At 60.0% G+C, this 26,629-nt stretch overlaps 1 protein-coding gene across 3 annotated transcripts in view; it reads right to left on the bottom strand.

The window, feature by feature from the left end:
- Positions 1–1,288: 1,288 nt before the first annotated feature.
- Fgd5 (FYVE, RhoGEF and PH domain containing 5) overlaps positions 1,289–26,629 on the bottom strand; it is a 53,850-nt gene continuing 28,509 nt past the window's right edge. For 2 of the 3 annotated variants that reach the window (XM_078033408.1, XM_078033410.1), the window contains 16 exons: positions 19,951–20,111; positions 19,506–19,662; positions 18,874–18,961; positions 18,469–18,519; positions 17,850–17,908; positions 14,168–14,239; positions 13,694–13,762; positions 12,245–12,328; positions 10,807–10,886; positions 8,961–9,060; positions 8,721–8,858; positions 7,349–7,478; positions 6,971–7,092; positions 5,942–6,070; positions 3,043–3,191; positions 1,289–2,790 (listed from right to left, as the gene is read on the bottom strand). In XM_078033408.1, coding sequence (XP_077889534.1) covers positions 2,754–2,790; positions 3,043–3,191; positions 5,942–6,070; positions 6,971–7,092; positions 7,349–7,478; positions 8,721–8,858; positions 8,961–9,060; positions 10,807–10,886; positions 12,245–12,328; positions 13,694–13,762; positions 14,168–14,239; positions 17,850–17,908; positions 18,469–18,519; positions 18,874–18,961; positions 19,506–19,662; positions 19,951–20,111 — 1,626 coding nt within the window. In that variant the 3' untranslated portion in view covers positions 1,289–2,753. The remainder of the gene's footprint in view (positions 2,791–3,042; positions 3,192–5,941; positions 6,071–6,970; positions 7,093–7,348; positions 7,479–8,720; positions 8,859–8,960; positions 9,061–10,806; positions 10,887–12,244; positions 12,329–13,693; positions 13,763–14,167; positions 14,240–17,849; positions 17,909–18,468; positions 18,520–18,873; positions 18,962–19,505; positions 19,663–19,950; positions 20,112–26,629) is intronic. The other variant, XM_078033409.1, reaches the window with a different exon arrangement.

The following is a 26,629-nucleotide window of genomic DNA, read 5'->3' as shown; positions in this document are numbered from 1 at the left end:
GACGCTGGGGAGCAGCCCCAGCGTGGGCATTGCTCTTAGCTAGGCCCAACATTGTCAATTGTGACCCCAGAAAAATGACTAATGCTTCTCGTCCCCAGCTTCCTCATCTGCAAAATGGGCATAACCACAGAACTCATCTGGGCAGGCCTCTGGGGGAGAATTCAATTGAATAATAAGGTTACGGAGTGCTCAGTGCTTAGTTGTTGCCAAGAATCATGCAAAGAGTCTCTGGGAGCTCATAGAGGTCAGTACTATTTAGCTACTGATTTAACAATTCTGTCTGGGAACTTACAAGATCAATAATGTCAAATCACCTTCCCCAATACCACTGACTCGAATACCTACAAAACATGGATGACAGATGGCCCAAATAATGGCCCTCTGAGTATTCTATCACAGATCATCCCCAGAATCCATGGCAAGGTGAAGCCCTTGCATGTCACTAATCCAAACCCGAGTTTTCTTCTAGAAGATTTGGTCCAGAGAGTGGGCCCTGCATGAACCCACAGCGGCCACCCCTCCCCGCCTGCTGCTGACGTATTAATCAGCTTTCTGTCGCTACAACAAAATACCCGACATAGTTAACTTAAAAAGAGGAAAGGTTCACTGGGGGGAGCTTCTAAGCAAGAAGTAGCCCTGGGAAGCCCAGCCATCCTTCCCTGGGGGCTGTGGACAGGGACAGGAGCCCCGGCTCTCAGTGGCAGCCAGCAGCCTTGGGAAGCAGCCCTGGAATTCAGCTGATCCTGGGACAGCAGGTCGGAAAAGGCCACCGATTTGGGGTTTACCGGATCCTCTGCTCTGGGGCCTCCTCCTGCAGAACCGACTTCCTCATTGCTCCATTCTGTCGGCTTCCTCTTACTCGCTGCTAAAAAGAGGCCTCTTCTCAGGGTGGGCACATCTGGCCTCGCCACCAACGGAGCACAGGAGGCAGAGAACGTTCCATGATTGCAGAAGCCACCGAACGCAGCCTGAATCAATTAACAGAAGATTCCACCGCGTTTCTGTAGCATCTGGGCCTCTTCCTACCTCCCTTGGCCTCGGTGGCCAGAGTCCCCAGGTCAGGCTTCTGTTTGGGGACAGCTTTTACACTGAGGATCAGAGGAAGAAGTTGCACTAGGTGCAGACAAAGCAACCACCCTGGTGACCGCAGCGGCTGCCTGCCCTCGGCACATTCCCAAAGGGGACACGGAGCACGGTCCTCTTCCTCTACACCCCCACCCAGTGCCAGGCTGGGCCACAGGGTGTCCCCCAGTTACTTCATCAGCATGACCAGAAAAACTCTTGAGCCTTTTCCATTTTTTGGTACCAGGGATTGAACTCAGGGGTGCTTAACCACTGAGCCACACCCCCAGCCCCTTTTTATTTTCAGACAGGGCCTCACTAAGTTGCTGAGGCCGGCCTCCAACTTGCGATCCTCCTGCCTCAGCCTCCCGAGCCGCTGGGATGACAGACACGCGTCACGGTGCCTGGCTCAGCGGGTCGTTAGGAAGCCCATTTATGTGCATCTTGCCACTAAAATGATTCCACTGGAGTGAAGCCCTCCACCGTGAACAAACAGGTCTGCCCCGGAACCCGGTTGGAACCCTCCATCCCGCTTAATGCAAACATTTAAAAGGAAAAACTGCCACCTAGGAAAAGGAATTCCCTGAAAATATTTAATGTAAATAAAGTCCTGGAGACGAGGGTGCTTTTTACAAACGGTCTGTCACCAAGGCCTTTCCCTAGGGGGCAGGGCAGCAGGAGAAGGGGACAGGAGAGCAGGAAATGACAAGGCTGACCCTGCCCCTCGGCCCCTCTCTGCTTTCCATCAAGAAGAAAAAAAAAAGAACTTTCCAGCATCGTGAGCAACGTGGACGGCCCCAGGAGGTGAGGGATCTTCAAGCCCCGACTTCCTGCACCCTGGAGGGTCCAGGGCCACCTGCTGAGATCAGGGGTCGCCTCCTGACCCACCTCCTGTTCTTTCTGTTTAGCTTCTTTTGAAACATGGAAAAGGCTTCGGTGGTGGGACCCAGGGACCCCAGGGCCACCGCGTGTCTAGGGTCAGGCCCCCGTGGACAGGCGGCCCCTGGGGGGTGGACACGGAAAGGCGCGCAATAAATTAGAGTCTCCCGAGGGTCCGAGCTGGTCCCCAGGGTGGGGGTCTGTCACCCGCTGTGTTTCCAGATTTGCCTGGAGAGGAGGGGGCCTTTGGGGACTCACAGCAGGACACGGTCGCGGCCAGCTGCAGGGGGCAGGTGCCTGTGCCCGCATCCAGGGGACACCTGGCTGGTGGCCAATGAGTCCTGGGGACTCGGCCCCGGGACTCTGAAGTGACTTCCCTTAGTCACTTGGAAAACGTGGAGATGGCGGTGGCGACTCAGCCAAATAAAGTGCTTCGGAGGTGACAGGTGACAGGTGACAAGCTCTCCTGCAGGTTCTCTTCTCACCAAGGCCCCCAGGACAGGAGGGACCAGCTGCTGCTTCCAGGAGCCCAAAGCGACACTCAGGCGCCGAAGCCCCCGCTTGAGCGCGTGGGTCACCATCTTCAGGCGCCAAGTTGTCACCTCACTGCTGGATGAGGGAGTGGCTCGTGGCTGGGGCTGGGACACAGGGGACATGGGGACCATAAATATTCCACCTGCGGAGGTGCTGGGTGGGGCGGGTCCCAGCGGGAAGGTCGACACGTGGTCAGGACCAGTCGCGACCCGGGTGGCCTCCGCAAGGGCTCAGTGTCCCCCAAGAGTCTCTCGAGTCCCGAGTCCCAGTGGCCACTGCTATAGCACGCTGGCGTCCTCCATGGCCTGCATCCACCTGCAAACAAGACAGCACTGTCCCCACGGCCCTGCCACAGAAACCCCAGGTGACCGCACTGATCACTGTCACCCAGGCAAGGGGCCCTGTGGCACCCAGGGCCTGGGGGGTGCAGAGGTCCACCCGGATCCCAGGGCTGAGCCCCTCCCCAGGAGGACAGGGGTGGCCCTGGGCAAGGCGCAGGCCACACGCGCGGGCTCTGGGTGGCACCTGGGGGACAGGCGGGGGACTGGGGAAGGACGTTCCTGGTACCTCTGAGCGACACCCGCGCTCTCCGCCTTGAAGCTGTAGAACAGGGTTTTCTTGTGGTAAAGGTGGAACACGGGGCCCGCCTCGCCGCCCTCCTTTTCCGGGGCGATGGTGAAGCCCAGCAGCGGCATGCTCTCCAGGGCCACCTTGTCCTGCGGGGGGCAAGGGACAGCTTCACGTTGAGCACCGCATCCCGCGGGGAACATGGGGGTGGACGAGGAGGGGCGTCTGGGGGCCACCCACACTCACCTCCCACCCTCGCCTCCGCCCGGGCCACCCCAAGGGGGAAGGAACATTCTAGAACAGCCGATCAGGAGGAGCCAAGCAGTTTCTCCTTCATTCCCTTGTTCAATCGTCACTAGGATCATTGAGAGTGTCCGTCCCCATTCAAAAGAAGAAACTGAGGCTCAGAGAGGCCCCCAGGGTCACCCGGACTGTGGATCTGGACCTGCCATCCCTTCTGACCCGGCCTCCGTCAGCGCCTGACCAAAGACGCGGGCCCAGGTGGCTAATGACCACCTCGGATGTGTTCGTCCCCCGAACCCTCATTTCCAGGACGCCGCCCTCGGGTGTCCCTGCTAAGAAGTCGCTAGCAATTCCATGAGGTCTGCCCAGAGGGCGCAGATGGATCTTAAAAACACGGCTCCATGGAAAACCTATGTACAGATTTTTTTTTTTAAACTACTGGGGACTGAACCCAGGGCTGCTTTCCATGCTAGGCCAGCACCCCGCCACCGAGCCACAGCCCATCCACACAGGAAATGTAAGTATCTTTGGCCAGGAGCAGTGGTCACCCCTGTTATCCCAGCAGCTCGGAGGCTGAGGCAGGAGGATCGTGAGTTGAAGGCCAGCCTCAGCAACTCAGCGAGACCCTGTCTCTAATAAAGTATATATATATATAGGCTGGGGGTGTGGCTCAGTGGTTAAGTGCTCCTGGGTTCAATCCCTAGCACCAAAAAAAAAAAAAAATGATTTTGAACCAATCTTTAAAAATCTCTAGATTGGGAAAAGTGTTTGACAAGATGCGACATTCATCCGTGATTTGAACTCTCAGTAAAGTAGGACTTGAAGGGAATGACCTTAACCTGACCCAGGACATCTATAAAAAATCCACAGCCAACATCGTACTCAGAAGTAAAATCCTAAGTGCTTTTCCCCTAAATTGGGAACAGGAAAGAGGGTGCTTACTCATGAGCCTAACCTGATACGCACTAGAGGTGCTGGCCACTGCACTAGGGCAGGAAAAAGAAACCAAAAGATGAGAAATGATGAAGGTCACACAGAAGTCAAACTATTTCCTGGAATCTCAGTGGCTCTGGAGGCTGAGGCAGGAGGATCGTGAGTTTAAGGCCAGCCTCACCCACTTAGTGAGGCCCTGAGCCACTCAGGGAGACCCTGTCTCTAAATAAAATATAAAAAGGGCTGGGGACGGGGCTCAGTGGGTAAGTGCCCCTGGGTTCAATCCCTGGGACCAAAAAAAGAAAATATTGATAAATAGACTTCAGCAAAGTTGTGAACTGCTCTTCACCAAGAGAAGGAACAGGTAGCACCTGTAGAGGCTGGGCCTTGTGTTCTCAGGACTCTCTAGGGAGGCCACTGACATGCCTCCCCCTTCACCCATCTAAGACCGCTAATGTCCCCCACGCGTGTCCTGCGACGTTGCTTGAGGAGCCGGCTGTGGCAGGGTGGTGTGGGGGGCCGCCACATCTGGGAAGCTTCTCACACACCTCACAGGACAGTGGAGGCCGTGGAGAGGAGGTCCAGCCAGCCGGTCAGTGGTGACAGACCCCCTGTGAGTGTCCCCTGGCGTGCCTCCTTAGCCGGAGGCCTCTCTGGGCCCTGGAAGGCTGCTGGGCCACATTTCAGTTTGTTGTGGGATCAAAACTGCCCCCAGCTCAGAAAGCCCCACCTGGGTGACCGTGAGTCAAGGTCACCTCGGTCCCCGGTGCCTGGTCCCTCAGGCTCTGGAAGAGTCCCCCACCTGTCTGTCTGCTTCCCTGCAGGCCCCCGTGACCCCTAAGGAAGTGACCTGGGGACCTCAGCCGAGCCCCGCTGTGGTCACCAGGGAGCGGCCAGCCCTGGGCTCTTCCTGTGGGGGTCAGAACGCAGCTGAGACCCGTGTTGAAAGGGGACTTGGCCTGAGGAGGCTGCCAACCGGAGAGTGTGACCCTTTCACAGGATCCAACAGGTTTCCCCTGGAGCAGTCCCCCACCTGTGACCACAGCCCCACAGCTGTCCACCTTGGGAGCTGGCTGCCGGTTTTGAAGGTTCTGTAGCCTCTATTTTAGAGGATGTTAAGATGACCTCTAAAAATGTCACACTTTTTTTTTTTTTGGTACCAGGGATTGAACCCGGGGGCACTCGACCCCTGAGCCCCGTCCCCAGCCCTATTTTGTGTTTTATTCAGAGACAGGGTCTCCCTGAGTTGCTTAGGGCCTCGCTTTTGCTGAGGCTGGCTTTGAATGGGAGATCCTCCTGCCTCAGCCTCCTGAGCCGCTGGGATGACGGGAGCGAGGCACCGCGTCCAGCTGTTTCACTTTTTACTGGGGCGTCTGATACCCTGCAGCCATCAGATACCCCAGTAAAAGAAATGGATGGACAAAAGGGGGTGGCTTCTAAGTGCGTGCCCTGATGCAGGGCCCGTGACAACTGAAGACTTCCTGTGTCCTTCCACATGCAGGACCCTCTTGTCTCTGCAGAGAGACTGCAGGTCCCTTTGGTGGGGGCCACGGGGGACTGGGCGTCCACTCCCAGCAGGCCACTGCTCTACAAAGGCTCCCTGCCGGGAGGAGTGGCCCCCGCACAGGGATCCACAGGGCTCTGCGGGGAAGTCACGTGGGCAGACCCCAGGGACCTCGGGGGCACCCCCTTGACAAGGGGGGACCTGAAACGCCACCGTTACCTCGCTGGCCACGTAGGTGTAGAGCACCTTGCCCTTGATGACAAACCAGAGCTTCTTCCAGTGCCGCTTGCCCCTCTTACACCGGCTCAGGTAGCCGCTGATGGCAGAGCCCTCTCCAGAGGCCGTCACCTGGCAGAAGGGACCACAGCAGTCAGGGGGACAGGCGGGGGACACCGTTCAAACACCAAGGGGAGAAGCCCAGCAAGCCGCCGGCCTGCCTGCAACCTGAGATCTAGTCAGCACCAAGGTCAGCACAGCAGACTTCAGGGTGTGGCAGACAGGATTGAGGGGACCCAGGGGACCTGCGGTCAAGACCTGCCTTGGAGCCGTGCGCAGTGGTGCTCACCGGAGGCTGAGGCAGGAGGATCTCCAGTTCAAGGCCAGCCTCAGCCACAGCGAGGCCCTAAGCAGCTCAGGGAGACCCTGTCTCTAGATAAAGTAGCAAACAGGGCTGGGGACGGGGCTCAGGGGCCGAGTGTCCCCAAGGTCCGTCTCTGATACCCTCTCCTCTCGGCCAAGCAAAGAAAGTCACTGGCTGGTTGTCCCCTCTGGGGACGGAGCGAGGCTGGGGACGAAGAGGAGCTCACTTCTCCCTTCTCCACTTTGTTAACATGACTGTCACGGAGCTGGGGGTGGAGCCGGGGCCTCGGGCACGGCCAGCAGGACCCTGAGCGCTAAGGGACACCCAGCCCTGTTGCCCACATTTGTGACTTGCAGAAGGAGCAGGTCAGTGGGCAGAACGTCACCTGTTTCTAAACGTCATCCTCTAACACCCTACATCCTGCCACCTGCCACCTGCGACGAATATTCAAGGAGAAACGTGGGATCGACGGTGACACTTTCTTGGGGTGTGTGGCTTCGGGAGGGCTGTCCTAGGCTGGGGCTCGCTCAGGCCCCAGGCCCAGTGTGCACCGTGGTGGGCCCTGGGTCTGCGCCGCCGGGGAAGAGTGGGGACCAGTCAGGCTGGGCAGGGAGGCCTGCCCCCCAGGGGACAGTGGACACGCCAAGTCCCCGTCCCCTGCGCCTTACCTCCGTGAGGGCCGAAGGGACTTTCTTCTGCTTCTTGAAGGTGGAGGGGAAGACGGCGGAGAGGGCGCTGCCCGAGGAGAAGCGGGCGGAGGTCAGCGGGAAGCTCATGCTCATGGGCCGCTCTGCAGGGGACAGAGGCCACCAACGGCTCAGGCGGTCCCTCCCCTGTGAGGTGGGACCAGGAAGGCGGGCACAGTCCCTCCCGCCAGAACAGACAGAGGCCACGGGCAGGGGCTGGGCTGCCCCCTCTGGTGGGTGCCCTGGGGTGAGCCTGGACCTCCAGGTCCCCCAGGGCCACTTTGGTCCACTCGCTCCCTCGTGGGGGACGTGGTTTCAGGCGGGGACAGGGAGGCAGAGGAGCAGCCGCGGGCCACCCACCTCTCAGGGGGCCGGGGACGGCGCCGCCCCTCTTCTTGAGTTCCCCGTAGCAGCCGTCGCACACCTTGGCCATGCGGTCCTTGAGGTACCGCAGCGGGTACTTGTTCCGCGAGCAGTTCCGGCACACGATCTGCGGGACACGCGGGGACACGCGCCAGTGAGGCTGACCAGGGCCCCTCCTCCAGGGAGCCCTGACTGCTGACTGTCCCCAGGTGTTGCGACCCCTGCTTCCCAGGCCACACGATGCTGCTCCTGAGCAAGTCCCCTCCGGCCTCCTGAGGAGCCTGTCCCCCGGGGGGACCTACTCCTTCCTCCTCCAGGGACCTGCCATGTCCTTTCAAATCTGGTGTGGGGGGTCTCCTGGAAACAGAGGGGACACCAGGAGGGGACCAGGGGGAGGCAGGGGGACAGGTCACCGCGGAGTGCTGCTGTCTCAGGTGTGTGACGCGCACACCCAACTGGGGAACCAGCCCCACCGTCGTGTGGGGTCACAATGCACCCCAAAATTAACTGAAAGGTTAAACATGGTAAGTAGGGAGCCACCTCGGGATTTGGAGCATGGTGACAAGTAGCCCTAAGTGCTGGCGAGGACGCGGGGAAAGCACCCTCCTGCACGGCCGGTGACACTGCAAACTGGGGCAGCCACTGTGGAAAGCCAGATGGAGGCTCCTCAGGAAACTGGGAGTGGAACCACCATGTGACCCAGCTGTCCCACTCCTTGGCTTATACCCAGAGGACTTAAAGTCAGCACCCAACAGGGACACGGCCACATCAGTGTTTATAGCAGCTCAATTCACAACAGCTAAACGTGGAACCAACCTGGGTCCCCTTCAACAGATGAATAGATAAAGAAAATGTGGTCTATAGACACAGTGGAATATTACTCACCCATAAAGAAGAATGAAATTATGGTGTTTGCTGGTAAATGGATGGAACTCAAGACTATCATGCCGAGTAAAAGAAGCCAATCCCCAAAGAACAAGGCCACATGTTCCCTCTGATATGAGGACGCTAACACACGGGGTGTGTGTGTGTGTGTGTGTGTGTGTGTGTGTGTGTGTGTGTAGACGTTCACTGCATTACACAAAGGGAACCAAGGGGCGGGGATGAAGCGGATATGACTGTCCTGCGTTCACACATGAACCCACGACCAGTGACAGGCCACATCATGTACAAGAAAGGGAAGTCCCACTCCCCGTGTGTTTCATGTGTCAAAATGCACTCTGGGTCAAATAAAAATCATAAAATATTGAAAATAAATATTGAAAAATAAAATAAGACTGGGCCCCCCAGGGCCAGGTGGACGTGCCTTGCTCTGGGCCCTGGACCCTGGCTGGGCGGGGAGGCCCTGTCCCCACCCTGCGGCCCTCACCTTGCCGCACGCGTGGCAGTGATGTCGCCTGAGGGTGAGGGAGAAGTCGCAGCCGCAGTTCATGCACATCATGACGTGGGTGACGGGCACCAGGGTGGGGGGCCTCTCCCCGAGGCTGACGCCCAGCCGCTCCCGAATCTGCGGGGACAAGGCCAGTGTCCCCAGGTCAGGGCGGGGGCACCTCCCTGGTGAGGGAGGCCTCCTGGTACCCGCTGAGGCTGGGAGCTGGTCCCCACTCACCTCCACGCTGTGGTGGAAGGCGGCCAGCGCCTGGGCCTTGTAGTCCTCGGGGAGGGCTCTGCTCAGGCAGCTGTACCACTCGTCCCTCTCGGCGCAGGAGCTGCGGGCACGGGCCTCGGTGAGCGGGGCAGCGGCGGCCTCCACCTCCCGCCCCTCCCCGTGGATCAACGCGCAGGGCCGTCCCCACACCAGAGCCCCTCACCCCACCACCAGAACAGCCTCGGCCTGCAGGGCTACGTTTGTCATTTGTTTATTTGGATAGTCCCCCCAGACTAGGGTTAGATCCCAGCTCCTCATGGGGCCATGGCGCACCCCTGTCATCCCAGCAGCTTGGGAGGCTGAGGCAGGAGGATTGCAAATTGGAGGCCAGCCTCAGCCATTTAGCGAGGCCCTAAGTCACTGAGGGAGACCCTTCTCTCAACAGAATACAACAAGGGCTGGGGCTGGGGCTGGGCTCAGGTTGAGCGCCCCTGGTTCTAGCCCTGGGGTGTGTGCGTGGAGGAAGGAATCAGTCCGTCCAGCTCCTGGCCTGTACCAGGGGCCATGTCCGCGTGGGGTGCCTCCAGCTCCCAGGGCCGTTGTGAAGGTGAAATGAAATAGGGGGTGTCCTCTGTCCTGTCCCTCTGTCCCTGGCAAGACACCGTTCCAAAGCAAGAGGCCCCAGGGCAGCCTAGAGGGTCCCACGATTTAGGAGGGCACAGAAGGCCAGGGTCCTCGTGGACGGGGGTGGAAGCTGGCACGGGTGAGCACCCCATCTTTCCATCTTTCCCCTGATGTCCTACAGGGCTCCCTAGAGGCTCACGCACCCCACAGACAGACTTCGCAAGCCCCCTCTCTCCGGAACACCGCGTCCTGAGTGGACAGGGCCACCCCAGGGCTAGGGTCCCTGGGAACCAGCGCAGGTGGAGTTCCCACAGTGCCCACCAGGTGGCGCGCACGGCCCGCGCAGAAAGCCCGAGGGGGCGGGAGGGACGCCCTGGCTGGGGGGGACCTGGTGCTCGGTGTGGGCGTGGGGGCAGCCAGCTGCCGGGTCGGTAAGAGGACATACACGGGTTCCACGGCCCCTCCGCCCCCACTGCTCCAGTGTGGAGAGTCTGGGCTGGCAGGAGGGGACGGGCCTGTCACTGGCAAGCTGCTGGACGCCACAGGCCAGAGCGCACGGCCCCTCCCTGGGGGAGATGGCCGTCCCCACCTGAGGGCCAGCGTGGCCTATCAGCACCCTCAGCCAAGGCTGGACACAGACTGCCCCCCCCCGTCACTGATTTGACCAAGGAGGGGACACGGATCCCTGCCCAGGCACCCCTCCTCCTTCGCCTCCTCCCCATACCTTGAGGCCCCGTCCATCCCACAGCCTGGCCCCACACCTCGAGGCCACACCCCTCCTGTGTTCTCGCCCATACCCCAACGCCCCGCCCCTCCTGCAGCCCCACCCTGTACCTCAAGGCCACGCCCCTACCCAGCCCCGCCCACCCCACAGCCCTGCCCCATGTCGAGGCCACACCCCTCCTGTGTCCCTGCCCATACCCTGAGGCCCCGCCCCTCCTGCAGCCCCACCCTGTACCTGAAGGCCACACCCATACCCAGCCCCGCCCCATACCTTGGGGCTCCGCCCACCCCACAGCCCTGCCCCATGTCGAGTCCACGCCCCTCCTGTGTTCCTGTCCTCCTCTGAGGCCCCGCCCCTCCAGCAGCCCCACCCTGTACCTCAAGGCCACGCCCCTCCCTGGCCCACTCCATACCTTTAGACCCCGCCCCACCCACAGCCCCGCCCTTACCTCAAGGCCCCGCCCTCCAGCAGCCCCGCCCCTACCTCAAGGCCCCGCCCTCCCACAGCCCCGCCCCCTACCTGGCGGACAGCAGCAGGCAGCACTCGGGCACCTCGATCTTGAGCGCGTAGGGCACCTTCTCCATCACGGGGCGGCTGACCTGCGGGACCCACAGAGCCCCTTCAGGCTGCGGCGGGAGGGCAGCAACCCACCTGCTGTCCACGGGTGGCGGTGGACAAAGGGGCCTGGCCCTGCCACGGACATCCTCTCTGCCCCAGGGTCCTCATGGGCAGAGGGTGGCCCTGGTGCCATGGCTGAGGCTGTGGGAGGTGTCTGGCTGCTGGCGCCGTCACCCCCAGGAAGGCTGCGGAGACTGTCCCCTCCTGGGCAGCCTACAGGCACGCTGTCCTGCTGGGCGGACGCCGCCCTGTGGCAGGGTCTCCCACGGCCTCCTCGGCCAGGCGACTCCGCGGAGCCCCTGGGTCACTGGCCCGGTCCTCCCCGCTCCCCGCCCTGCCCCTGCCAGGCGCCTCCTCTGTCCTCGGTGGCCTCAGAACCCACTGCCCCAAACCTCCTGCTGCCCAAGAGTGCCCCAAATCCACCAGGCGTCCCCATCCTCAGGACCAAGGTGCGCTGGGCGAGGCCACACGGGCGTGCCCAGGTTTGTGGCAGCCATTACTACAAGGGCCACATGTGGAAGGGACCAAGCGTCCCTTGAGGGGTGAGTGCGTGACCGAGCCGTGCCACACACACAGAGAATGGCACTGAGGAAGGAGCAACTGGACAGCTGTCACCACACAGATGGGCCTCAGCGGAGAGAGCTGGACACAGGACATGAACGCTGTTAGGGGACCCGTGCAGGAGGCCCCGGGAGTGGTGGAGGTCACCGCCACAGAAAGAAAGGTGGTTCTGTTTGACCCAGCTCTCCCACTCCTTGGTCTACACCCAAAGGACGTACAATCAGCACACGACAGTGAGGCAGCCACGTCAATGTCTATAGCAGCTCAGTTCACAACAGCTAAGCTATGGAAGGGGCCTAGGAGCCCCTCCATAGATGAATGGATAAAGAAAATGTGGTATATATATTCAATGGAATATTACTCAGCCATGAAGATGAAGGGAATCATGGCATTTGCAGGCAAATGGACGGAGCTGGAGACTATCAAGCTAAGCAAAATAAGCCAATCCCCCAAAACCAAAGGCCGAATGTTGTCTCTGATAAGTGGACGCTGACTCACAATGGCCAAGGAAGGGATAGAAGTTCATTGGATTAGACAAAGGGAGGGGAGGGGGATGGGAAGAAAATAAGAATGGTGGTTCCCAGGGGCTTAGGCCCTCTTCCCATCAGTGCTTAGGATGCTGCCTCCAGGGAGCCCTCCAGGGTTCCCTCTCCCCGGAGGACGTGGAACATGCCACAGCTCACAGCTGACACTGATTCCTGGGGGGGCCCTCTCCAGGCCCGTGGGGGTGCCTCTCCTCCTTCCCGGGGCCTCCCAGATGCCCAGCCCCAGGCTTTACCTTCATATTGGCCACCGCCAAGGAACTCTTCAGCCGGTACTTGCCGTCCTTCTGGGGATACGTGTACAGAAGCACGTCGCTCATCTGGGGAGAGGGCAGGCTATCAGGCTCCTCCGGGTCCCTGTGCCAGGCTTCCGTCCTGGAGGATCCCTGAGCTCTGGGGTGCACAGGCATCCGGCACTCCCCAGGGACCCCACAGGTGAGCAAGGCCACTCTGGGCTGAAACGTGAGCCCCTTCCCCACAATCCTACTCCGGGTTAAGACGCTCAAGAGGGACCGGGCATGATGCTGCACACCGGTCATCCCAGGGACCCCAGAGGCTGAGGCAGGAGGATCCCAACTTCGAGGCCAGCCTCAGCAACTCAGTGAAGTCCTAAGTGACTCAGGGAGACCCTGTCTCTAAATAAAACACAAAATAGGGCTGGGGACGGGGCTCAGTGGTCGAGTGCCCCTGAGTTCAATCCCCGGCACCCACAATAAAAACCATGTGGGGTGTCCATGCTACAGACTCTGGACACCGCGGAGCAACGTCGGCGAGGTGGAGTGAGGGAGCCCAGGGAGGAGGAGGACTCCCCGGGGGTTGGCCCTGGTGGGTCCTGCTCACGGGCTGCACCTTGGGCTGTCACTCTGGGCACACAGTAGGTGCTCAATGAACACTTGCTGAAGGAGCAACTCCAGCAGGACAGGCAGGGAGAAGCCCCAGGAAGCCCTGTCCCCTCCCTGGAGAGAGGGGTTAGTCTAGCTGAAAGGGTGCAGCAGCCTGGGGTCACCAAGCCAGGTCAGGATTCAAGCCACTGGGGTCTGGACGCCTCGCTTTCTGGCTAGGCTCAGGATTTCTCTGCCAAGTGCCATCAGCTGCCTTTGGACCCAGAAGACAGGCGGTGTTAGGGTTGGGTCTTGAATATCCCCTGAGTGCTCCTGTGTGGAAGCACTGGTGCTATTGAGGGGTATGGTGCTTTAAGAGGCGGGGCTTAGCGGGAGGTCTTTAGGTTCTTGGGGGTGTGTCCTTGAAAGGACTGTGGAACCCCACCTGACCCCTTCCTCTTCCTCTCTTTGGCCTCCTGGCTTCAAAGATGAGGGGCTTAGCTCTGCCTTGACGCGCTGTCTCACCACAGGCCCCCAAAACAGGGCCAATGGGCTGCGAGGTGGGGCTCCCGCAACTGAGCCAAGAGAAACCTTTCTTCTTTTTAAGTTGATCCTCTCTCGGATGTCTGTTACAGTGATGGAAAGCTGACTAACACCGTAAGTACAGGATCCTGGCGGTCCTGGGAAGGGGACAGGGAGCTGCCCATGTGTCAGTGAGCCACTAAGGTTGACATCGCTACTCCACAGGACGTAGATCCTGCCCTGCTCCATTTTACCTGTTCCTTTCCACTCGAATGCGGGCCCTGGACGATTTCATGGGACTAGAGGGTCCGGGGGCTGGCGTTGGGTGGGGACAGTACTTACCAGAAACAGGTGCCGGGGATGTCTGCTCTTGCCCCTGACTTTCGCCAGTGTCCCTTCCTTGAGAAACTCCTGTGGGGACGGAGGCAGACCTCGGTCATCTGGCTTGGCCCACTGCTGCCCCAGACAAGAGGCAGGGGACGACCCTGAAGACTCCAGAGGGCCAGAAAGTAGCCCCCATGGAGGACCCCCAGGCCTTGCTAAGTGGCTGAGGCTGGCCTCCAACTTGCCATCCTCCTGCCTCAGCCTCCCGTGCCGCTGGGATGACAGGCCTGAGTCCTGGGGCCCGGCAAAGACCGTATTTTTAAGATGCTTTCTTAAGATTTGTTCTAGAGATGATCTTCTGCTTCTGCAGCCACTCGGGACTGAAAATACTTGGCGCCCCGTCTTCCCGGAGTGAAGAGACCCCCCAGGACACCCAGAACCAACCTGAGCTGGGGCGGGGGAGCCTGGCGCTCCCCGCAGGGCGGCACTCACCCTCCCTGGCTGCAGCAGGTCCCCCTGGCCCCTCACGCTGTGGTCGATGTGCACCAGCTTCTGCAGGTTCTCCTGTGGGCGAGGGCAGAGGGTCAGACCCTGGCCCCCGATCCAGCCTCTACAAAAGGCAGGCGGGACGCTGGGCAGAGCCGGGCCTGCGGGATGCCAAGGCTGGTCCTGCCAGGCTCCGGGCCTGACGCCACCCTCCTGCTGTGTGTGCTGGGGACGGACTCTGTCTGTCTCTGGGCCACAGCTCCTGCTCTCCCAAGGCTGGGTCCAGTCTCTGCTCCCAGGAGGGTCCAGGGGCCTGTGAGTCCCATCTGTCCTTAAGTCTGCGAGAGCCCAGGTCACCAGCCGGCCCCTGAACTGAATCCCAAAGCCTGACACGCTCCTCCCTAGGAACGTCACACCTGGGGTGACACACGGGAGGACGAGGTGGCTGGCAGCTCAAATGTTAACGCATTCCCAGGGGTCGAGGGGGGCTCCCGGCTGGACCCAGAACAGCCCAGAGAGGTGGACACGCGGGAATCTGCACGCAATGGCCGGTTCCCTCCCGTGAGTCTCTGCCGGGGGCTCAGGAGGCAGACTGGGGGCTGGGGACGGGGCCAGACAGAGCCCCCTTGGGAGGTGAGGGTACCCGGCCTGCCCAGGACCCTGCCCGTCCCCAGACGCCTCAACTGATCGTGCAGAACAAGAGGTGACAGGCGGTGGCACGAACACACAGGGGCTTCAGAGTAACATGATCAACATGACGGAAAGGGAATTCTAAAGGGGCAAAGTCAGGTGACGTGCAGGGACACGGAGACTCTCACAGAGTCGAACGGCAATGTTTTTAAAGACCCACAAAATCCACAAGAAGGGACACCTTCCACAGGTGTGGCCGGGGAGGGGACCCACCGGGGGAGGATGGATCAGTAAAGATCTAAATGGAAACAGAGAGGTGGAGGGGAAAAGCGTGTGGGTGCGTCACACAGCATCCAAGAGAGTGTCCCCCGAATTAACTAAAGGACCAGTGACGGGCAGGTCCCACCGAGAAGCCTGAGAATCGTGACAGGTTTCAAGCCACCTGAGGCCCCTCAAGAGCCACAGAGACGCGCCAGAGTCCAGCTTCCAAAAACCAGAACACAAAGGGCAGATGGTGGCGGCCCAGAGGACAGAGCTGCCCCCCCCCCGACTTGTGGACTCACCGACAGAGTCTCTGAGAACCGAGGGCCAACGGGACGGCGAAGTGGATGGGAGTCGCCGTCGGGGGGACATTTCGGAGAGCAGGGGGGAAGGCCAGGGTGCCCTGTGTGTGACGACGTGAGTCGGAAACAAGGTGCGAACTCACGACGCGTTTAAGGTGCACGTGGCTCTGTGTGCAGAAGGTGGTCCCCGCGGGTTCTCGGGGGAGTATGGGCGACCGCCTGGTTCCGCCAGCGGAGACGGCTTGAGAAACTGAGGCCCCGTGAGCAATGGCTGTACCCAGGACCCAATTTTGGTTCTTGGTTTTTTTAAAATCTTGGTACCAGGGATTGAACCCAGGGGCACTTGAACCCCTGAGCCCCGTCCCCAGCCCTTTTTTTGTATTTTATTTAGAGACAGGGTCTCGCGGAGCTGCTTAGAACTTGGCTAAATTGCTGAGGCTGGCCTCCAACTTGTGATCCTCCTGCCTCAGCCTCCTGAGCCGCTGGGATGACAGGTGTGTGCCACCACACCCAGCTCCAAATATCTCTTGATATTTTAAGACCATTATCCGATGAAAGGAACCAGAGATTCCTGGAGAAACGGCTGATTCTAAGACAGGGACAGTAAATACAGGACACGGACTCATCTGGAATATCAAGCACCAACGCCCCGACTCACATGGATGGGGGCGTCTGAAAGGGGCACGGAGACTAACTGCAGGGGCTCCCAGTGCCACGGCTGGAACCATTATAGAGCACAGCAGCGGGGCGCGGTGGCCCACGCCTGTCATCCCAGCAGCTCGGGAGGCTGAGGCAGGAGGATGGCGAGTTCAAGGCCAGCCTCAGCAACAGGGAGGCCCTGAGCAGCTCGGGGAGCCCCTGTCTCTAAATGAAATAGACGAGGGGCTGGGGGCGGGGTCAGTGGCTAAGCGCCCTGGGTTCCATCCCTGGCACCAACAGAAACAAAAGGGCAGCTTTGGCACAAGCGGGGACGGCGCCCTCTGACGCACTTTACCTGGCTCCCTGGCGGTCATCGGGGAGGGACGGCGGGACGGCCCTGGGCTGGGCCGTGGAGACGCCCCCATCTGTCCATGCAAGTGTGGGGTGGCCTGGAGCAGCCGTGCCCAGCAGCTTGAGGGACGATGACCAGCCCGGGCCATGGCTATTCCCGTCGCCCCCGGGGGGTGTCCAGGGCCAGCGCTGCCTGACCCAGTTTTTCCTTGGAGGAGCAGAGGGGTGTGGGGAGCCCAGCCCGTCTGCTGCTGAGCCCCGAGTCCCTCTGCAGGGAATTGTGCTGCGTGCGCAGATGCCCAGCCCCGGGGCGGGGACCCGGCAGACACCCGAGAGGACACGTCTAGCCCACCCGAGGTCGGCTCAGTGGGCTTCGGCCTCTGTGCCCAGCCCCGAGTCTCCCCCAGACTCCTGTCCCACCTCGGCCTCCTCAACTCCAGGCCTCTGCCTCCTCCCTCCGGCCTCCGCAACTGTGCAAATGTCCTGGGGCACGGTGCTCCACATCCACTCCTCGCCCCGAAAGGGGGACACTCGCGTCTCTGGCCCGAGCAGCACGGGCTGTGTCCCCTGCCTGAACTCTGCAGCTGTCCCTCTGTCTCTCTGGTGACATTTACTGGGGTTACACGCAACCAGACATTTGCTGCTCCACTGAGCGGGACCTTCCGCGAGCGCTGGGATCCCGCCTCATCGCGTGTCTCCAATCCACCCCGCGACGGGAGGCTGCCACACGGGAGGTGGCCCAGAAATGCTCCGTCCCCTCCTCCTCTCCTTCTGCACAACCCACAGCAAGGACGCTCTGTGCGTCAGCCATGGCCCACAAGCCACCGTCACCCCCTTCTGTGCCTGTGGAGGTCACGGGCAGTGGGTCACCGCGCTTTCCCACTCACCAGGACGCGGCCTCAGAATCATTCTTAACACAGAAGCTGCGGCGTGCCCACCGCGAGGCGCAGCAGGGACTGAGGGGACACAAGTCACCGCGGGGACCCCCGAGTGGGACTGGACAGGGACGGCTCGTCACCCTTGGCAGACACAGCGTCAACCCCCGGTCACAGAATCGCACCAGGCAGAACCAGAAGTGGACTCCCGGCCCGCACGGTGGCGCACGCCTGCCATCCCACCGGCTCGGGAGGCTGAGGCAGGAGGATCGCGAGTTGAGAGGCCAGCCTCAGTCACTTATTAGCAAGGCCCTCAACAACTCAGGGAGACCCAAGGTCTGTACCCCTCGGAGCCTGTCATTTACAAAGCCCCCCAGGTGCTGAGGCAGATGGTCTCAGACCCCCGTCGGGGCCTTACTGATCCGGGTTGTAGAAGGTTGTAGGCTCCCTCTTTGTTCAAATGGTGAACCAGAGGCCCAGAGAGGGACCCGCCGTACCTGAGGTCACACAGCAATTGTTGAGGCCAGAACCCAAGGTCCTCTGCAGGGTCCCGCGGGATCAGGGATGGGGTCTCCCGCGTCAGGCAGGGCAGGGTGGGCACCGAGGGAGGGTGTGCAGGGCTGGACTTACCCCCTGCTCCATGCTGTCGTTGGCTCGGTCTGTGACTTTGGAGATGAGGCTCAGGGCTCCTGGGAGGAAGCAGAGTCAGCCCCCGGGCCTCTGGGGAGGGCTGGTCCCGCTGTCCCCGTCCTCGCCTCTTCCCGCCCCTCCCCACTGGCCCCTGACCCCTACTCGTTCTCTGCGCAGGGTGACACCAACCCACCTCTACCTCCTCTGCCTCCGTGGCCCCCACCCTGACCAAGCCGGGCCTCGGTTTCCCGGGTATAAACCGGGACGTTACAGTGAGGACCGTCCCAGTCATCACACGCAGGGGCCGCTGGGCTTTAACACGGAGCTACATCCCCGGACACTTTTTATCTTTCATTTTTCGGCAGGATCTTGCAAAGTTGCTTAGAGGCGCACTAAAGTGCTGAGGCTGGCCTCCAACTGGAGATCCTCCTGCCTCAGCCTCCCGAGCCGCTGGGATGGCAGGCGGGCGCCACGGCACCTGCCCTCCTGTCACTGAGACGCCACCCCCTCCCTTCTCGTCCTTTGTCTGACATCAGGCCACCCCAGGGGGTCCCCCAGCCCTGGGCACGCGCAGGGGGGGGGGGGACGCGTCCCCTGCCTCCGGGCGGCGGGGACTCACCCTGGGTGTCCTCGTATTCGGCCGAGTCGGGGCGGAGGTTGTTTAGGTAATCTGGAGGCAGAACAGAAGAGTCAGCCAGGCGGGGGACAGTCCCTCGTCCACAGCGGTGTCCCCTCCGCTCTCCAGAGTCGGGGGAGCTCCAGAATGGGGACCCCAGGCTGTCCCCCGCGGCCCATGGCAACACCAGGAGGCCCTCAACCCCGTGGCCGGTCCCCTCTGCCCCCCCACGGACCCAGGTGTTCTTCTGAGGTCCCGACTGTGACCTTAGGTGGCCGTGACTTCCTTGGTGGCCCGTGGAGTGTCTGAGTCTGCGGTGTCACGGGGCCTGCCTGTCATTTACCGCCGTCCCTTTAGCATCTAGCCTGGGGCCTGCAGGACGTAGTAGGTGCTCAGTGCACAACCCACCTGTGAGCAGCACTTGGTACTGGAAGAGCCGCTGGACCACCCTCAGCAGCCGGTGCTTCGCGCTCTGCCCGCCTCCGTGCTGGCCCTGCTGTCCCCGAGGGAAGACAGAGGCCGTCAGGGACCCTGCCCTGTCACCCCCCACGGCCGCCCCTTCTGCACCTCCCCAGGGCCAGCGGAGGAGCCCCCCGGCCTCGGATCCAGTCCCCCTCCTCCGGGAAGCCCTCCTGGGCCAGCCCAACTCTACTGTCCCCGCTGGGGAACTCAGGCCCGTGGTCAGAGCCCCTCAGCTGTGAGCCTCTGTGGGGACTGGATCCGAGTCCATGGCCAATGCCGCTGATTTCCTTGGTCACCGCCATGGCTGACCCCCGCCTGGTTCCTGCTTGTCTTTCTCTCTTTCCTTTTCGTACTGGACATTCAGCCCAGGGCCTCTACACGGAACCACGTCCCCAGCCCTTTTCATCTTCTGTTTTGAGACAGGATCTTGCTAACTTGCCGAGGCTGGCCTCCACCTTAAGATCCTCCTGCCTCAGCCTCCCGAGGGTCCCATTCATCTGCACTAAGCCCCTTGAGGCCCTCCGCCAGCCCTGCGTCTTCCCAGCAGGGTCTCCAGGGACCCAGAGAGAGAGACCCACCTCAAATTCGCGGACGGCGGCTGCCAGCCGGGGAGAGAGGAGGCAGTTCTCGGCCAGCAGAGCCAGGTTCCTGTCGAACTGCAGGATGTGAGCCGCGTGGTGGGCGAACTCCTGCTCGCGGGCCAGGAACACGTCGGCCACCTTCTGCTGGCCCTCCCTGCGGCCAGGGAGGGGGACCCCAGAGTCAGTGCGCAGCCTGCTGAGCCGCAGAGCGTCTGGGGGGAGGTGAGAGCCTCGTCCCTTGTTTTTTTAGAGACAGGGCCTCACTGAGTTGCTCAGGGCCTCGCCATTGTGGAGGCTGGCCTCCAAGTTGCGATCCTCCTGCCTCGGCCTCCCGAGCCGCTGGGACGACGAGTGTGCCCCACCGAGCCCGGCTCCGTGGGGATCTTCTTGCTCCCCCCCACTCCCCTGCCGTGAGGGGCTGCGGAGCCCCGAGTCCGCTCACCAGTTGGACAGCCTGTCCTCCAGCTCTTCCAGGATGCCTTGGTGGAGGTCGTGGATGGCTGGGAGCTCGCTCAGGCCCTGCCTCAGCTCCTCCCGGGCCAGCGCGTCTCTGCCCTCTTGGTCCATGTCATCCAGGGCCCTCAGGACGGCTCCGTGGAAATCCTGAAACCCCAGAGGGCGCGTTACCCACCGGTGACAGGACGGAGCACACGGATCCGTGGCAGGTCCCCGCGGAGGCCTCAGAGAGAGCTGGCCGACACAGAGACGGTCACCAGACCGACCCCCTCTGCGGGGCCAGGTCCTTACCTGCGAGACAGGGTCACCAGCACACACCGGGTCTCCCTGAGCTGCTCAGGGCCTCGCCATTGCGGAGGCTGGCCTTCAACTCACGATCCTCCTGCCTCAGCCTCCTGAGCTATTGGGACGACAGGCGGGTGCCACGGCGCCCGGCTGATCGTGATTGACGCCTAATATCAAATCTCATAAATGGTAAAACTATAAAGAATGGAAGCTTGTTTCTCACCGGAAAAAAAAATGACCGACTCTCGTTCAACACACGGGCTCCGCACGAGGCCCAAACAAACGACCTGAATTGTGGAGCCAAGTGCCCATCAGGAAACCTCGGGGTCAGAGGTCACAGGGTCCAGGCCCCATCAGGAAGGTCCCTGAGCTCTGTCGGGGGGAGACTCCCTACTAGGACAGTTCACCCATGGCCCTTCCTCCAGGAAGCCCTCCTGGATTCCTTCCCTGGGGGGCTCAGGCTCAGGATGCACCCCCAGTCCTGCAGGGTCTCCTCGGCCTCGGGGTGCACCCACAAGAAAACATGCCCCTGTGTCCCCAAGACGGCATGAACCCCTCTTTCTCAAGCAGTTGGCTGAGGACTTCGACACCCCGTCCCCTCTGCGCTGGGTCGGGTCAAGCCCAGCAGAAATCCCGAGTAGCGGAGAGACGGCGGGCAGGCCGGTGCCCCTCTGAGGCCTCGCCTCCTCACTATCTCAGGGTCCAGCTGCCGCGGAGCTCACCTGACGACTCAGACTCTTTGCAACCTGTAAAGTGCCGCTCCCACTTATCTGTGGTCTGGGTGACCCCTGGCCACCCGAGCTCTGGAAATATCAAAAAGAAAAATCTAGGAAGAGCCAATTCCGACGTTTCCAACGGGATGCGGTTCTGAATCGTACAAAGAAACCTGGCTCTGCTCAGCTCGGGACCAAACTCGTTCCTTGGTTCACCGTATCCACCCGGTATGTGCTACCCGCCTTCTAGCTCCTCATTACCATTTCTGTCCTCAGGCTCACTGCCACAGGACCGCAGTGCTCACGTCCTAACGGACCTCATTCTATTCCTGGGCCCACAGACCACGGGTCCTGATGCAGGGGATTGACCTCGACCACAGAATACTGTTCAACATGCTCTATTTAACTGCCAGTTGTCATTGCGGTTGACATGGGCACGTTAGGCTGTCTCGTGGGTGGGTTTCAAAGGGTTGGGTCCTCTCTCCACTCTCAGGCACCCTCTTGCTGTGTGTCCCCTGGGGAGGAGTGGGGCCTGCGGTCGCGGTCATTGCATTTTGGACGGGACACCTTCATTACGGGGGCCACGTCTGTTTTGCTTCCTGCGGGGTCTGAAGTCAGCAGAGCAGGTGACACAGAGCAGGACTCTGTAATGCTGGTCGCCTGGGGGATCGCACGACCGTCACCGTCATTTAACAGAAAAGGAGAGTGAGTCACCGCGAAGCCAGGCCCAGACTCTGGTCACCTTGATGCCCAGACGGAGGGCACCTCTGGTGGGGGACAGGCGGAGGGAGGAGGGAGGGAGACTCGGGAGGACAAGGACAAGACAGACAGGCGCAGTGATGTCACCCTCGGGGGAACTTGAACCTGGCGCGCTGGCTCCTGTCTGTAATTGATTCTCGCTGAGCCATCTCAGTCGGGATGCCCACCACCCAGATGGCCCACTCCAAAAATGAGTAAAATCAGAATTGCCAAGAGCATCGATTCTTTCCCACCCCCCACTATTGGGGATGGAACCCAGGGGCGCTTAACCCCGGAGCCACGTCCCCAGCCCTTTTTATTTTTTTTGAGACAGGGCCTTGCTAAGCGGTTGAGGCTGGCCTCCAACTTGTGAACCTCCTGCCTCAGCCTCCTGAGATTACAGGCGTGTACAAATGTGCCCGGCCAAACCACTGACGTCACTGCTGAGGGTCCCAGTGACTCTGGGATTCTGTGTGTCCCAGTGCTATGTGAGCGACCTGGGGGTGTGACGTCACTTGCCTGGACAATCACTAGAGGGTGCTTTGGAATCTTGAAAACGACACTCTGTGAGGTGGGCAAAGAATTCCTAACTGTAGAGTGACTATCCAGCCAAGAAAAATAGCAAATTAGGCTTAACATTGAAAGACAAATAGGGGTAGGTGGCATGGGCACCCACGCCTGTCATCCCAGTGGCTTGGGAGGCTGAGGCAGGAGGATTGAAGGTTTGAGGTCAGCCTGGGCGACGTTAGCGAGGCCCTCAGCAACTCAGCGAGGCCCTGTCTCCAAATAAAACAAATTTCAAAGAAGGGCTGAGGACGGGGCTCAGTGGTTCAGCACCCCCGGGTTCAATCCTCAGTACAAAAAAAATAATAATAATTTGTTTTAATGTCATGATGAGGCTCCTGACCAGAGGCTGCGGGAGGAGGACAGACACGTGGATTAATGGACTGGGCTGGGAACCCATAAAGATGCCTTATGGGAAGTGACTTTTAACACGGCTGCCAAGAAAATTTACTGGGAATCATCTTTCCAACCAATGGCCCTGGGCCAGCGGACTCCACCCGCCAAAGGATGAAGTCTGACTGCGTCTGTTGGCCCTGCCCAGATGAACTCAAAAGGGGTCACAGAGTTCAGCAGAAAACCATCATCAGCCTCTTGAAGAGAATCAACATGTAAAACACAAAATCAGAACCACGCCCAAAGGCCCAGTGATGCGCGAGGCTGAGGCAGGAGGATCGCAAGTTCGAGGCCAGCCTCGACCACTTCGTGAGGCTCTCAGCAACTTAGGGAGACCCTGTCTCACGATAAAAGATGAAAAGGGGCTCGGGATGTGGCTCAGCAGTAAAGTGTCCCTGGGTTTAAGGCCCAGGACCAGAACCATCCAACAAGCAAACAAAACCCAGGAGGAGGTACCCTTTCACACTCACTAAGACCTCACTTTTATTTTTCATTTATTTATTCTTTTTTTAAAAATTTTTTTTTGGTACCAGGGACGGAACTCAGGGGCACTCGACCTCTGAGCCCCATCCCCAGCCCTATTTTGTGTTTTATTGAGAGACAGGGTCTCCCTGAGTGGCTTAGGGCCTCGCTTTTGCTGAGGCTGGCCTCCACCTCGCGATCCTCCTGCCTCAGCCTCCCAAGTTGCTGCAATGACAGATGTGAGCTTCCTCTTGTAATTTTTTTTAAAAAGATGGAAAATAAAAGACTGTGAGGAAATAAAAACCAGAAGCTTCACACTCTTACAGTGGGATATAAAGTATGCCATAACTTTGCTTTATTGATTAACAGTTTTTTTTTTTTTAAAGAGATGGGGATCTTGCTACGTTGCCCAGACTCTTATGCAGTGGCTGTTCCCAGGTGCGACCCCAGCACTGAGACTTAGTGGGGACACCTGATTGGCATCGTGCACTAGACCCCTGAAACCCTAATGGAGAGCTCTTCCTGCCGTGGCCTCCTGGGTGGCAGGGACGCTGAGCACATATCTCTGCACCTGGCTGCAGTCATTTTGGAAGGCAGAGTGGCGCGTCTACAAAAGTTTCAAGAGTCACCGTGTGACCCAGCAACTGTCATCCTAGGCACAGGCCAAAGAGAACAGGGAACACATGCCCATCAGAATCACGGCAGCATTTTCATAATTCTCAAAAGGTGAGATGAACCCAAATAACCATCTAGAGGTAAATGAAGGAGCCAACTGTGGTACGTCCACGCCGTGAACTATTCCTCAGCCTCAAAGTGCACCACGTACTGACACCTGCCACAAAACAGATGAACCGCGGAAACATGAACGCAGCTGCAAGAAGCCAACCACACATGACCGCAAATTAATTGCACAACTCATTTGCGTGAAATGTCCAGAACGGGCAAATGTATACAGATAGAAAGGAGATGGGGAGTCGCAGAGGGGAGCTGGGAATATATTTTGGGGGTGATGAGAGTGCTCTAAAATTGATCCAGGTGATGAGCACACAACTCTGTGAACACGCTAAAAATCATTTTACCCTACATTTTAAATAGCTGAATCATGTCATCTCAATAAAACTATTTTTTTTAAATGACTTGCACATGGCCTTGCACATGGGAGGCCAGCGCTCTGCCGCTGAGTCCCAGTCCCAGCCCATTTTTTTTTTGTAGTTTCTAATAAAGCTCAGCCTGGGCTTCCTCCTGTGACCGCCTGATGACACTCCTAGGTGAGTGCCAGGGACAAAAGATCGCGCATGCTCACTAAGAAAGGATTTGCACAGAACATGCAGGGGGCCGCAGGATGCTCATCACGCCCCGGGGTGCACGGGGCAATCGGGATGGTGGACCCAGGTGAGGCAGCCGGATGTAAAAGGGCACGTCCTTCACCACCGGCAGGTCAGGAACAGGTAAGCAGTGTGCACCTGCCATCCCAGCAGCTCGGGAGGCTGAGGCAGGAGGATTGCAAGTTCAAAGCCAGCCTCAACAACCAGAGGCCCTGAGCAGCTCAGGGAGACCCTGTTTCTAAATAAAATGCAAAATAGGGCTGGGGAGGGGACTCAGGGGTGAAGAGCCCCTGGGTTCAGTCCCCAGTCTGTGGTGCCCCAGGGAGATGGACAGACTCAGCTCCGGTCCCCAGCACTGCACCTCCTAGGCCCAACTGCGCAGGCGCAGGCCGAGGCGGAGCCTGGGTCCCCACAAGCGTGGAGCCCTGCTCGCCGGCGCCCCCTGGCGTCTTACTGCGTCAGTGAGGCCCCTCCCACAGCCCGTCAATCATCTGCCAGTCAGCTCCAATCCCGCCCCACCACCTCTCGCCAGAACCACCCACCAGTGTCCCCGCAGACAGGCGATGAAGTCCTCGTAGAGTGGCAAAGTCTCTGTCTGCCCTGCCACTGCCTGGCCGTCCCTGGGACAATGCTCCTGCCGGCTGGGTTTCCTTCAGTTCCCAAACGCGCCATTCTCGCCTGGCCCCTGGGCCTTTGCACATGCAGATCCGTCTGCCAGGTGGGAACCTTGCTCACCTGGTCCCTGGACACCTTTTGCTCTGGGAATCCTCTGAACCCCGAAGCCTGGGCTGGGTGCCCTGCTAAGCTCCCCACCCGGTGACAGTATCATCCTGTTCCTGCCGGTCTCCCGCCCTAGGCTCAGCTCCTGGAGGGAGGAACCTCCTCTGTCTCTCTTCCCTGTGTCATCTTGGGCTGAAGAAATGACAGGCCTGATGATCAGCTACGGATTGGGCACCAACTGTATACCTGGCCATGACCTTTGCTGTGTGGCCCGGGGGACAGCAGGGGAGCTGACCACGTGCCTGTTGTGAGCTGGACGTGGGGAGCCCCTGATGTTCCTATCTGTGCATTCAGTACCACGGGGAGAGCATTTCTGGGACACCTGCTGTCCCCTGAGCCTAGATCTCAGAACGAACGCAGAAGAGCGGGGTCACCGAGTCAAACTCAGCTTTGATGAGGCGACCCCCAGTTGATCCAGCTTCCTCTGAAACTCCAAGTGCCCAATGAGACGGAAGAGGTCACCAGGCGAAGCTTCCGGGAAAGCGTTTTCAAGGAAACTAACTCAGGAGGAGGCACGAACTTTGGATTTTCCCCCTTTTCTCTTTCTCGCTGTCAGGTGGATGTGATGGTTAGAGCTACAGCAGCCACTTTGTGTCCAGGAGGAACCCCTGAAACAGATGCAGCGGAAACTGCTCCGGCCCTGAGGGTGGAGCTGCCTAATGGGGCCTGGGTCTCCTGCTTCTGGATTCACTTCACACAGGAGAATAGCATCTAGGATATTGAGGATTTTGTCACCAGCGGTCCAACCCGATTCCTTGTAGACACAGATTGACTAGAAAAGTCTCCTGCTGTGGACGGTGGTTTCCCAAAGGGATCACGACCCTGTCGCCGTCTCAGGGTTTGTTTTGTTTCTTGCAGTGAGAGCTGACGCTCCTCCCAGCGAGTGGCCGCGACCGCGTCCCCTCCCCTGGACCCTGGGTGGACCCCTGTGGCCGTCTGCACTAATGGATGAGGTGGAAGTGGAGGACGTGACTCCCGCGGCCCAGATCGTAAATCTGCCTGCACTTCCTCCCGCTCTCCCTGGGGACAGTCGCTCTTGGAGCCCGGCCACCGATGTGCGAGAGGAAGCCCAGAGCCACCCGGGCAGAGAGACCCCGGGCAGAGGCCGCAGGTAAGGTCCCGCCCAGCAGCCCAGCCGAGGGCCTGGGCCACGTTCAGTGTCCCCCACCAGGTGACGGTGGCCATTTCCAGAGCCACTGCCCCCCCCCTGCTGTCAGCCTGGCTTCTGATCAGGCTGCCAGAGTCCTGGCCCAAAGCGGGGACCCCGGGCAGGACACACGACGAACGGATGGAAGCCAGGTGCCATGGCGCACGCCTGTCCTCCCAGTGGCTTGGGAGGCTGAGGCAGGAGGATGGCAAGGTGGAGGCCAGCCTCAGCCCTAAGCAACTCAGCGAGACCCTGTCT

This window comes from Ictidomys tridecemlineatus, chromosome 16 (assembly GCF_052094955.1).
Source record: "Ictidomys tridecemlineatus isolate mIctTri1 chromosome 16, mIctTri1.hap1, whole genome shotgun sequence".
Classification (NCBI taxonomy): Eukaryota; Metazoa; Chordata; class Mammalia; order Rodentia; family Sciuridae; genus Ictidomys; species Ictidomys tridecemlineatus.
Note: the sequence above shows the minus strand (reverse complement) of the source record. Positions and strands in the feature narration are given on the sequence as shown.